This window comes from Mus caroli, unplaced genomic scaffold (assembly GCF_978045245.1).
Source record: "Mus caroli unplaced genomic scaffold, Mus_caroli_1 scaffold_2, whole genome shotgun sequence".
Taxonomy (NCBI): Eukaryota; Metazoa; Chordata; class Mammalia; order Rodentia; family Muridae; genus Mus; species Mus caroli.
In genome coordinates this window covers 112,378,898-112,395,557 of record NW_028227257.1, presented here as the reverse complement: position 1 = coordinate 112,395,557, position 16,660 = coordinate 112,378,898, and the positions used below count along the sequence as shown (strand labels likewise).

Here is a 16,660-nt window from a genome sequence, read left to right as displayed (position 1 = left end):
CAGCTGAGCAGCTCAGTGAAGAGCAGCTTTCAGACTCTGCTTCCCCTCACTTCCAACAAGGAAATCCAGCAGAGCAGGCAATCCAGCAGACACAGTGCTGAAACACTCTCAACTCGTACTTTCCTGTTTCCCTACAGCTGCCCCTTCTCCTGTCCCAACACCTTCCCTCTTCCACCCTGTGAGGCTCTCCTTAATTTCCCTGACTGGCAGCAGAAACCATGGGATTGGTAGCAGGTGAGTGACAGCAGCTGAGGACATGCTATTGCCACCACTGCTGGTGACAAAATGCTCCCAGTGGCCAGTATTGAAGCCGTCAAGAGCTTCAAAGCTACTTCAGAGACAGGACAAGCAGAATACCAAAATTTCTTGAAACAAGTAAGAATAACAAACCTGACTATCCACAATGGTTAAGCTGACTTGAAGCAAAACAGAACTAGGAACTCCTTCTTCCGGTGCAGCGGTTTAGTAACAGGCCTTTGGTTACCATGGGCACAGAGGAAGACTCTCCTGGCTTCCCATTCTGTGCCACGGCATCCAGCAGGCAGATGTGCTTATTTCTTGAACAGCTTTTGCTTGGGTGCCTCTAAGACTCAGGCATCTTCCATGGCACCTGCTGTCCCTGACCAATGCTATGTTTAGCTTCTCTCCCTCTTTCTCAATCTACAAATCACCCAGGAGACCATGAACACATGATGTCATCACTCAAGAGTCAAGGGACCGATACTCTGTCATGAAACAGTGTTCCAAACTTTAGGGCTACAATTTACTGTTAAAAAAAAAAGATCAAAGACTCCAAATATGTTTATGTGGGGTACATTCATTGTACTGACTGTTTTGAAAACTAAAACTGAGAAAACAAGTATTGCCTGAGGCTATATCTCAGTGGTACCTCACATACTTATCATGCATGAGGCTCTGGGTTCAGGTCCCAGTACCCCCCAAATGTAAACAAACAAACAAACAAACAAAACCTTGCATTACAAACATGTTTGTGTAGAATATATTTACTATATTAGCTTAGAAATTAAAACATACAGTTTTAAAATATTTGTTTACTGATCATTAAATCTAATAATGAACTCACTCCACATTACCATAAATAAAAATCTTCATGGAAAATAATACATCTCTCCATCACCTCCCACAAAGAATCAGCAGCAGCAGCAACAACCCTTGAGAGGAATGACATGATTTACTTCTTTAACGTTTTTTGCTTAGTGGTCACAGCGGGGTTCTCAGACACATATCTGTATTCACTCTCCTCCATGACACCTCTTGCTCTGAAGTACATGAAGACAAACCCAGCCTCACACAAACACGTATTTAGAAAAGGGAGGTATTTTTAGAAGCCTTTCCAAATACTATCTGCTACAGTGCCGGAACTTTCCCAGTGGTGATTCTGAAAGGTTAGCTGCCGCGTGGAATCTGAACTTTCTGTGCTCCATTCCATTAAAGACCGTCGGTCCTCTCTGCCCTTTGAGCGGATCTTTACCTGGTATGATTTTTAAGCACCATCGAGCTTTATAGATCTTCTAAAGGTTATTTCATTACAGAATATGACTGTTAGACAGTGTAAACAAATTGTATTCATTAATATGGCCCGTCAGCAGTCTCTTCGGAAGAGTGTCTCAGTACTGGGGAGCTGTCATACAACAGCAGAGAATAGTTTGCCAAAAATCCCATTTTCATTTGAAAATTCCAGTTCATTACCAACAACAAATATTGTCAGGTTTTAAAGTGCTGTTTGCTACACAGCTGAATCTGATAACAATAGTTTGTGAGGTTTTCTTAGTAAGATGGTTTCCTGGGGGAGGGGGAGGCAGGGTAAAGAGAATCTTAGCTGACAATCCACTCTTCATGGTGGCTTTCCCTGAAGCCCCTCACTGTATTTCCATTGCATACCAAAGGAAAGATCAAACTCCATTTTATTACATTATTACATGGGCATGTCCTCTAGTTGAAATTAATAAAACTGGAAGTGTTCCCTGTCTCATTAGGAACAGTTTTCAATGAAGCTGCCATGACGGTTTACAGGGATGAGGTGTAACCAGGAGGATGGACTGAAGCTCCTGCCTTGCTTTACAGCAACATGGTGAGATTTACCCACCATGACCTTTGTACCAAGATCAACATAGTGGAAAAGGCAATACAACTCCGTCTTAGTAGGACTGGACATGTTATGACATCCAGAACCCTCTAGAAGGGTCACAGGGAACCTCAGAAGCCCATGACATACCTACACCTTGTATACCTCAGCCTCAAAATGAAGTTTAAAGAATGGACAAATGGGATTCTAGAAAATTAATTTGTCCACAGCAAGCAATCACCAGGTCGAAGAGACAACATGCAGAATAAGAACAAAACCAAACTTTGCTAATTATGTATCAGACAAGGATTCATCCATTCAAGAATATGCAAACAACTGTGAAAGTTAAATAACCAAGTGCTAAATCATGCGATCAATAAATGCTTAATGAATGGAATAGATAGTTTTTAAAAGAAAAAAATAATAGAAGAAGTCAATAAATATCTGGAAAGGTGTTCAACATCCTTGGCCACTAAGAAAATGCTAATTAGAACTCTGAGGTTTTATCTCACCAGAGTCAGAGCGGCCATCTTTAAGGAAACAAACAACAATAAGCGTGGGTAAGGATACAGGGTACGAACAACACTTATACACTGGAATGACAACGTGTCCTGTCACCACAGGCCTCAGGATGGAAGTCTTTGTCTTTCCACTGCTGTGGCAAAATGCCATGAGCAAGCCCACTTACTAAAAAACGGTTTAATTGGGCTTATAGTTTCAGACAGAGTCCATAATGCAGGGACAGCTGAAAGCTCACATCTTGATCAGCAATCAAGGGGCAGAGAAATAGTCTGGAAATTGTGGGCTGCTTGAAGTTCATCCCCGTGACACATCTCTACCAAAAGGTGGCTATGTTTCAGATGTAGTGGGAGAGTTTGAAAACATACTAAAACCTGTTAGCTTCTGTTCCATGGTGATGATTCAGCTGGCTTGGGTATAGCCTGGGGATCCTCTGAGCTCCCCAGGAAATTACAAGGAACCATGGAGTTTGAGAACTGTACTTTGCTCCAGTGCTCCATGTAGTGGGTACACTGTATGACCTATGAAGCCTTGGTCCTTAAGCTTCAGGCTCAGAACTTCAGCTCTCACATAGGTAGACCCTGTGACTCAGGTCCCATCTGTGCCAGCACCCTGGGCCTGAAATAGGGCCCTGGCATTGCTATTTTACCAGGTTTCTGGCCAACTCTGTGGTCTCTGTCTCACATTTGGACAGCCTTTGCTTCTGACAGAACAAGAAGCTGGGGTGGCCTCTTGATCCTTCAGAACAAGCCAAGAGTCTTAGATTTCACTCTTGTCCCCTACAATAAGGCAAAACCTCAAAACTCTCAAGTAGTTTTGTCTGTTTTGACTTCACCCACATTTCAAGAAAAGTTGTGGTCCAGTCAAGCAGCCTCCAAGACGACATTAGCACTCGGTTATCAATCAGCAACGCCCTTGTGAAATCTTTATCTGTGCCTACATAACGGCATTCCACTTCGGTAACTAAACTCTATACTGCTCCTGCAATGGGGGCCAACTGGATGTTAATTAGACTCACTCCCATTGGTACTTTTTTCAAAAGCAAATTAAATATATCTTATCTCACATTGTCACTGATGCAATTTTTAAAATTCCACATTGAAAGCAGCAAAATTCACCTACATTACAAAAACGGCAGGGTAGCTAGTTTAAAAACTAACAATTCCAAAGCAGTGTCTGCCGCTGTTTCAAGCTCAAAGCCAAGAAAAACTGAGCTGAAATGGCCCCATGGCTGATGCACTGTGTTAAAGGTAGAGAAGAAGCCCATTCCCAGCCATGGTCATGGAAATGTACTTGTCAAGGAAGGCTGAAGATCCTCCTGGGCAACGGTACAAGCAAACTATGTGCCTGTGTGTCTGTGTGTATTTGTCTGTCTGTTTGTGTCCTTATGTGTCTCTGTGTGTGTCTGTGTATGTAGGCATATATTCATACACATATTTGCACAGAGAGACACACAGACACACACACACACACACACACACACACACACACACACACACACACGAGATAAAAGTCTTACTATAGTTCTGTCTGGCCTTCAACTCACAAGTCTGCTTGCCTCTACCTCCTGAGAGCTGGGATAAAATGTACACACCAACGTTGGCCCTTTGTACTATTGGTTTCATAACTGATCAGATACATAAGGTAAGGACACAGGTGAACTGACTGCTGGTGGTGGTGGTGCTGGTGGTGAAATGGCAAGTCATCAATCTACAGGAGGAATGCTTCCAGCTCTAGCATCAATAAGGGGGGGAGGGGTTGCCTTCAAAGTTCTAAAAGCCCAGATTGCACAAGCCATTAAAGAGGAGAACCGGACCAACGGCCTGGGCATTAGGGATTTTTAGACGCCCCCACTACAGTCCCAGGAGTGAGACAAGGTTCAAGAGTTCAGCAAGGAGAGAAATAGTAGTAAGACCTCCCTGTTCCCCAGGTGATTTCTAGACCCCCGATGTTCTCCCTACAATTAGAATCAGGATAAACAGCTGAGAGATGAAAGGACCCTGAACCACAGCAGCAGCTTGGGAAGGATACCACTGCTGGAACGCTTTGATCTTTTATTCTTCAAATAACATAACCAAGTCGATGAATGAAAGCCAATGCATTGGGATCTTTGAGTTTCAGCTGGCTGCCCATGGCTCAAATTAGCTGGATGGAGTGGGCCTTAACCTGCTGGTTGCTGATAACAACAAAGAAACCTCTGAGGCTTTAACAGGGGCTCGACAGACAGGAACAGAAGGTCATTTCTGAGACTGGTTTTATTTAACATTTCTAACTCCTGGGGTTTGGAAGAAAGACTACCAATGTCCATTTCTTGAGAACACTCACACTGCTAGCTGTCTAGTTGAGGCAGGGAAACATACAGACGGATCTGCTAACAGGACTCTTCTGTATTTGGCAGCACTGATCACTGGTTAAGGTACAGAGGAGACCCCGTCTCAAGCAAAGTAACTACATCCAGGCATATAAAAGGAGAAACCACAGAGGAATCTAAGAAAGCACAGGCTTGGAGGCCGCCTCTGAAAGACAACATGGCACTGTAAGCATGGGCTCTGAGCTAGACCAGAGTTGAATCTTTAGGATCTACTGTGTAATCCTGGACATCAGGTTGGCCTCAGAGTTTGAGATGTAAAGGGCCCCACCATCAGAGGGGAAGTGCAGCAGGAGATGTAGAAGAGAAGATGATCAGAGAAGGCTTCTGCATCAAGAGCAGGCTGAGGGTTTCAGAAGAGGACAGTAGAGAGCCACTCTTTCCAGCACTCTGGGACCACAGAGTTCTGCACACAAAGCTGAGCACTGAGCACCTGTCGTTAGGAAGATGGGTCTCAGAAGCAGAGCAGTGTCCCTTACTGAGGTGCTGAGCATGCAAGAGAGAATCAAGACATAATCTGGGAAACCTAAAACCTGACCCGAGGAAGACACGTGGAGAGTGTTGTCGCTCCTACTGTGTTCAGACGGTGTAGTAGCTGCTTTCAGAACAACTTTGTTGAAAGAGGGGCTAGGGTCACTAATGTAAGTTCACACATGGTAGGAATGAATCAGCATGAACGTTCCAAATGACTGCCTCGGTGCACACAGCCAAAATGAGGAAAACGTTCTTCAACATGCTCTCACTACATGCTCTCATATGAATAAAATATGTTCCCAAAATCACATGTGAATTTCCAACATGGTTGGGGAGAAATAGTAGACAGCCCTACAAGAGAGCTCTGGGTCTTACAGTGCTCTAGACCAAGGAAAATGTTCTACTGTTCCTGGGTGTAGGCTGTGAAAGTTCTTGTAGTTTACATGTGCTTACAAAGCCTAGCTCTCTGAAATGAGAGGAGAAGCAAGCCACAGAAGATTCACGACCACCAGGCTTGTCTCTACCGTGCTCCCTCATGCAGCAGTTGCAGCCCACAGGCAATTTCCGTTTGATTTTCTAGGAACAACCGGGGGGAGGGGGGGGATTGCGGGGGGGGGGGGGAGGTCATCAGTATCGTGTGCACAGTCATGTGTTGGTCCTCTGAATCTTAAACTGCTTGTGGCTTCTGATTGGCCCTTGATAAGATTAATTCATGTCTTGAAAATGAGTTATTCACTCTTCCTTAATACCCTGCTTGTGAGAACTGCTTGGAAAACCATCAGTGTTAATGATCTGGACTTGAACTCCCACTTCACTGTCTCTTCAGGATGCTCACTGTTCTGTCTTAGGTGTAAAGTGTGCTAGCACATAGAAAACTCTTAGGACAGTTATCCTCTACAACAGTGTGGTGGCATGGTTTCAGAGTAGGGGGTGAAATGCTGTCTTTGCTCACCAGCCTTTGGTGAGCTGTTCTGCCGCGGTCGTCTCCAATTACCTGAACCATTTACACAACGATCGGCCTCTATTTTTAAAAGCTGCAACCACCTGGCTTCCACTAAGGAAAGCTTCAGTCAGAGCACTGCTTTGAGTTACATTTAATTTTGTCTGTATGGTCAAGGTGTAAAAGAAAGAAGTTCTAGAGGAAAAAAGAAATGGTACCCAGAGCTTTGAGGGTCTCAAAGGGCCATCACAGTCATAGTTCTGATGAGGCAAGAATGGCCTACATTCACAAAGGAAGAGGTTCCAGCCATGATGAGAAGCAATGCTCCCAGTGTGACTGAGGCAACTACTGAGTACAAAATGTGATTCTCCCGAAATCCAGCAACAACAATGCTAAGCGTGCAAAGGTACAATACCTCCCTCCCAGGGCTGGCCCGACAGAAACGTGACGTCTACGTCTAACTTCCCACTTACCAACTTAAATGTCAACGTTTTTAAAGCTTTGGGGTCATCTACAATCTTCTGTAAATTAGCAGCCACTGTAAAATACAAACACAGAGACACAGTGTCCAAGTTATTTCAAATAGCTCTGGATTTTCACATCAATGATTCGGAAAATTTGACTAATGATGCAATAAACTGCAAAATCATTCCTTTCACAGACATTACAAAGTCCATATAAATGACCAAATTACTTTCATACAGATACTCTCTAAAACCATTTACATCATTTCTGTCACCTCCTATCTATGTGCATCTGGATTAATCACTGTACATCAACCCTGCATTTCCTATAATAAAATTTGAAATTACTTTCTAATGGAAAGTAGAAATGACCGCAGCTCCAGAGTCTCAACTGGTTGGCTTCTCTGAAACTCATGACTATGAAAATTATTAGCCAGGAGGGGGCAGTGTGCAAGAGGAGAGGGGCTGTTACAGACTTCTCCTGGCCTGTAAATCCACTCTGTTCTCTGCATCCACTTATAGCAAGGCAACATGATACAGCTGATGACGCTCACAGCTCAGGCAGGCCAGCATGCTCTCAGAGCACATTTATCCCTCTCTATGGTGATGGCCACCTAGCCCAGCACCTGAGTCAGTGGGCCAGGGTCATGCAGGGAGACTGCCAGCACATAGCTCTATACTGAGAATCTAGGCTCAGCGTCAGCTGATCCATCAGAGGTCGGCCCTGGTCTCTGTGGAGATCTGGCGTTTGTGTCTAGTGGCAGTACAGACAGCCGAGTTTTCCCAGTTGCCCACCTATCTTGAAGTACTACTTAAGAGTAGAATTATCAAAAAGCAAAGAGGATGAACACTGACCGGTACCCTGCATACATCTAGACCTCAAGATCAAACTACTGAGAGTCAAGTTGGAGCCACTGCAAAGAGGTTACTTCCAGAACAAAAACCGAGAGCAGCGGGGGGTCTCTGTCATTTTTATGTCACGAGAAAAACTATCTGCTGGTTCAGCAGCTAGATATCATTTTCCCCTGAATTTTTGAGATTCAAAACTTTAAGAAGACAGTATAATACTTCTGCATGCTATGAGTTTCAAATAGAAAGCAGAAGGAAATCTATGAAAATTTTGGGTTTTGGGGGGCGGTTTGTTCTGTTTTTTAATGGTCGACAGGAATCAACCTAGATATAAGGATTTTCTATAGATTTAGTTCATTTTATCTGCTAGTCACAGAGGAGGGCAAAATAAAAATGACAAACTTGATATGGCCATTTTCTCTTTATAAATCACAATTATAAACATATGGTTTTAGCTGCATCTATTGCTCTCTCACTAGTTCTATTCTGGACAATCTGAAAGGTTTCATTTTTTTTTCTCACTCCCACTCCCTTCTCATCTCCTCTTTTCCTCTTGTATTAGCACAGGCAATTGGCAAGTACATACCTACTGAGCTTAGCCCAAGCACTGACACCCATGAGGCTGGCCTTACTAAGCTTCATGAATAGATTCTAGATACTACTACAATCATCAGGAATGTGTGCAGGAAACTGACTCACAGAGTGAGATTTCCAGCTATGAAATACTGTCTACCAAAGAAAGCCACTATTTACTGTGTCAGGACACTCTGACTATACGCAAATTGCAGCAAGGGAAGACGGTGCCTGTGTTCTTAAGACATAAAAACATTCTAATAGCCCCGCTGATTTGGGCTGATTTCATGAGTGGCTGTAAAGTCTTCACATGAATTTCTGTCCTTTCATTAGGCTCCCTTGGCTAATGCGGGTGATTTACTGCCTTGTTCTGGGTCATCTATTTCTCGGTTGCTCTCTAATGTTCAGCCAAAAGCACTGCTCTGTCCTGCACTAATTCACAGCTCTCTGGTGTACAAACACGTGCAGGAGGGCCAACTTCTAGGGAAGTGTCTAGCAGCTTGTCTGCGGACTCAAAAGCAGGCATGGCTGCTGGCACTTTAAACAATCACCCCAGGACCCAGGCTCCCTGAGTGTGAGTCCCATACCTTTGGGACATTAGAAATTCAAATTCTGTCTTCAGCTCCGAGTAAAAATAGCAAGGCTGGCCACTTACCTGACTCCTTAACCCAGCTGCTAGGCTCATTTTCAATTTAGTTGATTCTAATTTGTTGTAAAGTGCTATAAAACACCTTCATTTAACTGACATCCTAGAAAATTCAGGGTGATGCTAATCTCTCTTCCAGCAGCAATACTCATTAAAAAGATGGGTGTCACTGTTTGCTCCCTTCTCCTGACTGTGCACCTGGATTTCAAAAATAAAAACGCTCCTTACCTGGAACGTGAGCAGGCGAAGAAGGAACTGCTGGGTAGGAGCTGCCTGTGACTCAGAGAACACTAAGCCCACTGGTTTAACAGACACCAACCATCCTTTGGAAATACTGGCTGCTAAAGCCCATTTTCTTAGTGGCCAAGAAATAAACTTCTCTAAACTCAGACTTCCTCAGCTAAAATGCAGGTCTCCGGCTTTTGTGCACACTATTCAGTCTTTTGAGTTTGCCTCTCCTCCCCCCCCCCCCCCCCCCGCCCGACCAATCAGTCCTAAGAGCTTCTCTCTTTGGAGAAACAGGGCCACACCGAGGCCCACAGGAGTGTACCTCTTAAGTCTCCTTTGCTGTTTTTCTTTGCTTCACACTGTAGGCTTGGAGGTCCTTCAGGGATACGTTTGTATATACATTTCTTTTTAATAATGCCATAAGCTATAGCAAGAACTTGATTTATGGAACTGTAATAGCATCATTAATAGCCCCCACGGAAGCCATGCAATTACCTCCCTGGGTCTAAACAGAGAAGGAAAAAGGATTGTCCATGCCATCAGTCAGTATCCGGATGGCCAAGTACACACTTCTTTGGCAAGTGAAGCCAGGCCTTCCCCAGACAGTTTGATTTTCCGAATTTTCAGTTACAGAAGTAATGATGACTTAAGGATTATTTATAGCCTGTGATTACATTCCGAGCAATTAGTCCAAAGGTACACTTCTCTCCCAGGACACCGGTTTATTTCATAACCATCCCCTACAGTATTGATGCCCCTGTGATGGGGTGCTAATTTAATCTTACCTAGTACTGAGCAAAAGCTCACCGAGTCTGAGTAAGACTTTAAGATACAACGAGCAAGATTTTGGAACGCAAGGCAAGGTGATGACTTCAGTCTGATGATTTATTCAAGAGACATCCTGCATCTCTGATCTCACACTGAGCCAATATGGAAACGTAGCAAGAAATGCCAAAGGCAGGCAGCTAACCCCAGCTCCGAGGAGAAAGGGAGGAGAGGGGAAGGTGGGTCGGACGTGTGTCACTCCAAATCGGATGTGAAGTCAATGCCCACTTACATTCCAGATTAGCAAGGAGTCTGAGACTTCCCTGAGTACTTGCCCTACATCTCCAGGTTCCCGACTTCATGGGGTGATGCACAGAAGTACAGTGTGATACACTGGAATTCCCTGGCTAGAACATCTGGGTTCAAATTCTACCTCTTGCTTGGAGCTGGTGACCTCTCTGAAGTGTAGGTAAGTCCTTTCTGCCTCTGTGTGCTTAAGTGCTTCTGGAAATTCACTATGATAAAACATTCAAGCTTTGTGCTCTGGGCAGCTGTAGTACCTTAGCTGTCTTCTCTTCAGTCTTTATTGCTCAAGGCATCTTTTTTTACACTCATTATTTACGTGAGAGCCTGGGTCACGAATGGGAGGCATCCTTGGACATTGCCATATCCACGGAGTCTAGATACTTACTAGGTCTACCTATCTATTTCTTTAGCTATTTCCTGTTCTGGATCTTTCCAGGAATGACTCCCTAAGTCCGTTCTTCTCCAGCCATGTCTTTACCACTGGCTCTTGCTAAAATCGTCTAAGTCTAATGTCCTTGTTAGATGCCCCTTCTTAGAATTGGGAACAAAACACCCATGGAAGGAATTACAGAGACAAAATTTGGAGCTGTGACGAAAGAATGGACCATCTAGTGATTACCATATCCAGGGATCCATCTCATGATCAGCCTCCAAACGCTGACACCATTGCATACACTAGCAAGATTTTGCTGAAAGGACCCAGATACAGCTCTCTCTTGTGAGACTAGGCCAGGGCCTAGCAAACACAGAAGTGGATGCTCACAGTCAGCTATTGAATGGATCACAGGGCCCCCAATGGAGGAGCTAGAGAAAGCACCCAAGGAGCTAAAGGGAACTGCAACCCTATAGGTGGAACAACAATAGGAACTAACCAGTACCCCGGAGCTCTTGTCTCTAGCTGCATATGTATCAAAAGAAGGCCTAGTCGGCCATCACTGGAAAGAGAGGCTGATGGTCTCTCTGTTTCCAGCCTTGGCCCCAGAAGCCAGCCTCTGTCAGTAATTGGCTATATCTGTTACCATATACCAGTTGGTACCACTTTTATGTTTAAAGTCCTTTTATGGCTTTCTAGATCAGTATACGGCCCCTGCAAAGTCTATACAGCCCTTGAAGCCAAGGCCCCAGCTCTACCCATGGCCTGATCTCCCACTGTTCTCTCTGGGCCGGTTCTAGTCACAAACAGCCTCCATACTGACTTCAAGCATTCAGAGTAGGCTCCTACCATGAACTGCTGAACCTGCTGCTGCCTCTACCCAAGGAGAAGCCCTCCTCTGAGGCTGTCTCCCTCTTTTTCTCTTTCTACACAAATCCCCTAGCTGAGCTATCATACTCCTTCACAGAAATAGCCTCATTTTCTATCTCTTTACCCAGGATTTTTTTTTCTATATCACTTATCAACTCCAGACATACTGAGAGTATTTATGGATTGTTATTTTGGTGTGTACATAACTTCATGTATGAGCTAAAACCTCTGGATGAGTTTTTTTAAAAAGCAGTGTCTTGTTTGCTGCTATTTTCCTAATGCCTGAGAGTGAATGCAATCTATGTTGAGCACATGAAACTAACATGTGGATTTCTGAGATCTTTGTTCTTAGCTGCACTTAGTGAATACAATGCAGACTTTCTCCCTAGAATTGCGCACATGAACACTTGCATGCCATTTTCAACGGATACAAGACTCTGAATAAGCCCAGGCTAAGAGCATCTGATAGAAGAAGTATTCTTATTTTAGAAGAATGTCTACAAGTATGTTTCCATATTCCCAATTGTTTCCCAAAGCAAATGAAAACGAACGAACTCTTGATTCAATCTCAACTGAGTATCAGGTATCACACACTAATCTATGTTTTTCAAGACTGGCCATTTTCCTTCGTTTTTTTTTTTTTTTTTTTTTTTTTTTTTTTTTTTTTCCAGAGATGAGATTTCACTTCTACCCCAATGAGGTAAAATACAGCTTTGAGCAGAGATGCTAACCCAGAACTCCCTGTCAGTCAGGTGAGCCCTGTAACAAGTATTCTGACCCTGCCAATGTTCTGTTGAAATCTGTCTGATCAATGTCAGCTCAGAATGAAAGCCAGGGTCTCCTGTGGGTCTCCACAGCTCACTTGAGCAGTCTGCTCCATCTCCTCTCACCCCTCTGCACTGAAGGGAAGAGAATGAAGACAGAGGCGGCTGTTCTCCATGTTCTGGGGCTACTGTTAGCAAATAACTCTGAACTTAAGTCTCTCTTTGAGAGTTCCCCGAGGCCAGAGAGCAGGCTCAGCCCAGGTCAGGGCTCTTCCCAAACTGTTACTGCATCCAGTGACTGGTCATGAAAGTAAGAAGGCCCCGGGGCTTCAAAGCTAGATGACCCTTCTCTTCTTAAAAGCTCGCTTTGATGAGGGTCTTTTCTCTAGTTGGAACAACTTGATTCTTCCCCATTCAGGTTGCTTAATTCCCCAACAGATGTTCATTTTGGAAACCCTCAACCCCAAGCTTTCCTGGATACAAATCTACACTTCTCATTTTCTTTCTGTGAACACCTTCAGGCTCTGCTCATGAGTAGGCCCTAGAAGGAACCTCCATGTACAGAACTCTGAGACAGTGCAAAAATGAGGAAAGAAATGTTGGAGGAAAATCAGAAATGGCCATATTAACTACTGTCTTAGTATTTTCACTCAGTTAAAATCCTGGTGAGGATTCTAGGGTCTTACATGTACTACAAATATGAGCTTACAGGAGAACCAAGTGTCACACAGTGACACAGAGTGATATGCACAGAAGGATGAAATTTATGGGAGATAAAAGGAACGGAGACATATGCCTGTAATTCTCCATAAGATACAGGTAAATTCCAGTTAGTATAATGTGAACAAGGTGTGAAAATCTGAACTCATTTGACAATGCAAAACTGTGTTATCAAATATGTTATATGTTATCTATCCTTTAAAATCCAACTGCAAGATTGGTGCTGAACTTTGATGCTGAATTTTGATGCTGAATTTTCTTTAATGTGTTGAAGGTACAATGTTACAAACTGGCTGACAATATGGTAATGAAAGTGTCCAATAATCATTTATGTTATTATTGCTCATTTGCAGAACAATGAAATGGTATAATCAATACAGTTGTAGCTTCATTTTGCTAATGGTAGTGATAGACCAATAAATATACTTACAGTTACCTCTACAAAGTGAAGATGAAGAGAAAGTAAACAAACAAACAAAGCAAGCATTCTTCTGAGATAATGGCATAAACCCACTCATTTGCTTCGAGAAACAAACGGGGTCTTCTTGGGAGATACACAGTAAATCAGCCCTTGCTTCCTAGAATATGAAGAATTTTATAGGTATCTTAGCCTGGGCTTTCAGCCTTAGAAGCCTCTACATTTTAGGTGAAGCTTTGTGTGCCCACTTCCCAGAGACTGAACCAGAGAACAAGCATGGGCTGGATATATGCAGCAGGCATGCAGCTTGGTCTTCATCCCGGTTCCCCAACATCTGGAGCAGGGGTGGGGAGAGGTGTCCCTGACTCTATTGCCTGACTGTGGATCCTGGGCTCCCAACCAGGCTGCCTTGCGTGACCTCAGTGGAAGAGGATGCACCTAGTCCTGAAGTAATTTGATGTGCCGGGGAGGGCGGTACCCAGCAGGTCCTCCCTCTTCACAAAGGAGAAGGGAAGAGGGTAGAGGGGAAGGGCTCTGTGAATTGGGGCCCAGGAGGAGAGGGGGGCTGCAATTAGGATATAAAGTGAATAAAAAGAATAAGCAGAGGGGCAAAGGTTAAGACTTTAAAGGCCATGGCCCCATTAGAACTACAGTGCTCTATCTAGAATGGCATTTGCTATAGGTAAGTGAGTTTTGATTGTCTTTGTTGAGAAAACAATGGTGTTCCTTCATAGAATGGCACATGTAACACCTTCCTCTGGCTCCTAGCGAAAGGGGCAACATATCTACACAAGTACAGAAAAACCACATTCCTCTGCCCTTCAAAATTTCCCCAACATCTGCTTGCTGTAGAAACCCCAGTTCTCTTACACTATGGGTTTTTAATGAGCAGGTCATGAATTTGACTAGAGTTAAACAGAGAAGACAGGGAGAAGGGATTCTACACAGGGATCTATCCAAATTTGATTTCCAGAGGCACAAAGAAAAGCTTTCCCAGCTCTCTGATGTCAACAGAAAGTGTTTATTTAATTATGCTAGATGACTGGACTCCGAAATGGGAGTCTGAGACCATGAACATAGTTCTGGGAATGCTAACAGGGCTATATGTGCATATGGCACAAAGGGAGATGAATTAGAATAAACTTTAATGGCACATATATAAAAATATTATAATAAAACTTACTTTGTACACTAAAAAGTAATAAAATTAACACGCATGTGACATGCACATGTGCACACACACACACACACACACACACACACCAGGTCTAAATGGCAATCTTCTCACAGTCACTGAGAGGGAAGACTTCCAGGCAAGTGCTACTCATGTAAACAAGAGAAACTGCTGTCCAATCAAGTCTATCCATAAGGCCGAATGATAAATTATCCCTTTCTATGTATATTAAAAACTAAACCAATCTTAAGAGTTGTAGGGGGCGCTTGCTCTCCTGCCCTTGTTCTCTTACCCTCTTCTCCCCACTCTCTCCACATGCTGATAGCTGGCCTCTTCTCTCTCTCTCTCTCTCTCTCTCTCTCTCTCTCTCTCTCTCTCTCTCTCTCTCTCTCCCTCCCTCCCTCCCTCCCTCCCTTCCTCCCTCCCTCCTCTCTCTCTCTCTCCCCCCAACTTGCCTCCCCATGCCCTGAATAAACCCTATTATATATATACTTGTAGGGCAAGGGGATGGGATGGGGGTTTTCTGAGGGGAAACCAGGAAAGGGATAACATCTGAAATGTAAATAAAGAAAATATCTAATAAAAAGCACAAAAAACAAAACAAAACAAAAAAGTTGTCATTACAAATTTGTCAAATCCTTTGAGCTACAGAAAGGTACCCATCAACATATGTGTGTCACAGGAAAATGGAAAGCATCGCTAAACTTCAGGGGCCTTTATCTTCACTCTCATTTTATCGTGCTGTGTTTTACAGGGAGGATTTCCCAAACACAGCTTGAGCTTCAGTCTTCTGACTTCTGGACCTGGAAAAGCTCCGGATAAGTTAAAATTAATGAGATAGCAACTCCACTGCTTCCAGGTGATGCAGTGGACTGAAGCAATGCCATCTGCTACCCAGACAAAGCCCCGGGGAAATCCAGGGGACTCTGCTTAGCATGTGGCCACAGCCTTCCAGAAGGAAGACATCTTACAGCTGTGGTTAGCCTCCCAGCTGAGGCCTCAGCCTTTGTTGAATGTGTGCCTCTGCCTCTAGGAGGATGTCCACTTAATCTTCACGTGATGGGAGACTGGCTTCTTCATTTGCCACCTATTCCAAAGCCTCTGAAATATACTTCACAGACAGCGTAAGATGCAGAGAAACACTGAGTTCACTTTAATAAAAATTTATGTGTTTGAGTGTGTTTGCCTACATGTTAGTCTGTGTGCCATGTCCACACTTATTGCCAATATAGGTCGGAAGAGGGCATCAGATGCCCTGTAACTGGAGTTCTGGACAGTTGTGAGGCACCATGTGAGTGCTGCCAACTGAACTCAGGTTCTCTGCAAGAGCAGCCAGTACTCTTAACTCCTGAGCCATCTTTCTAGCCTCTAAATTCACTTTTATAATAATAATAATAATAATAATAATAAATAAATCCAATTAATTAAAGAATTAACAGAGACCTCAAACTTACGCTATGACATAAGCAAATGATGAATCCGAAATGTAATCCTAATCTAATATTCAATAAGAGACTTCTTCATATCTTACACTAGTGAAACTCATGGCCAGTTGCCAAGCCTCTCTTATCTGTCTGTCCACATGTTATAGAGTTATGGAATGTGTACTGAAATGTAAATCAAGTCATGGCTTCCGTTGCCAAGAGTCTTGCCACAAAAATAAACAAAGAAACAGTGGGGTGGGGGAGAAAGAGCCAAAGTCCAGCATGTGCTTAATCATGTAGTTGGCTGAAGCTGGCTCATGAGCCAGTGCATGGCTCATCCCTTCAGTAGTGTTCCCCTCTTCCTCAAACCACAGCCCCTCCTGCCCCCAATATCCTTCAATCACATTTGATCCTGTATTATATGAATAAATGGATTGGCCATGCTCTATGGGATTCCTAATGCATCAATAAAGCAGTGGGGCATTTTTGCACAGATTTTCACATCACTGCTAGAAGAAGAGCTGAAGAGAGGACCTGCAGACTATGAAAGAGGAATGGATGTAAGTATCTGCATCTGTCTCAGTCAGCTGCTGGTAGAGTCTTTCAGAGGACAGCCATGCCAGGCTGCTGTCTGCAAGCACAACATGACATCAGTAATAGTGTCCGAGTTTGGTGTCTGTGCATGGGATGGATCCCAAG

General features: G+C 43.7%; 1 protein-coding gene across 2 annotated transcripts in view; it reads right to left on the bottom strand.

Annotated features, from left to right (window-relative positions):
* The window catches only part of Stk39 (serine/threonine kinase 39), a 267,572-nt gene that overhangs the window by 3,629 nt on the left and 247,283 nt on the right, over positions 1-16,660 (bottom strand). For both annotated transcript variants that reach the window (XM_085834808.1, XM_021156379.3), the window contains one exon: positions 6,861-6,925. In XM_085834808.1, the coding sequence (XP_085690934.1) occupies positions 6,861-6,925 (65 nt within the window). The remainder of the gene's footprint in view (positions 1-6,860; positions 6,926-16,660) is intronic.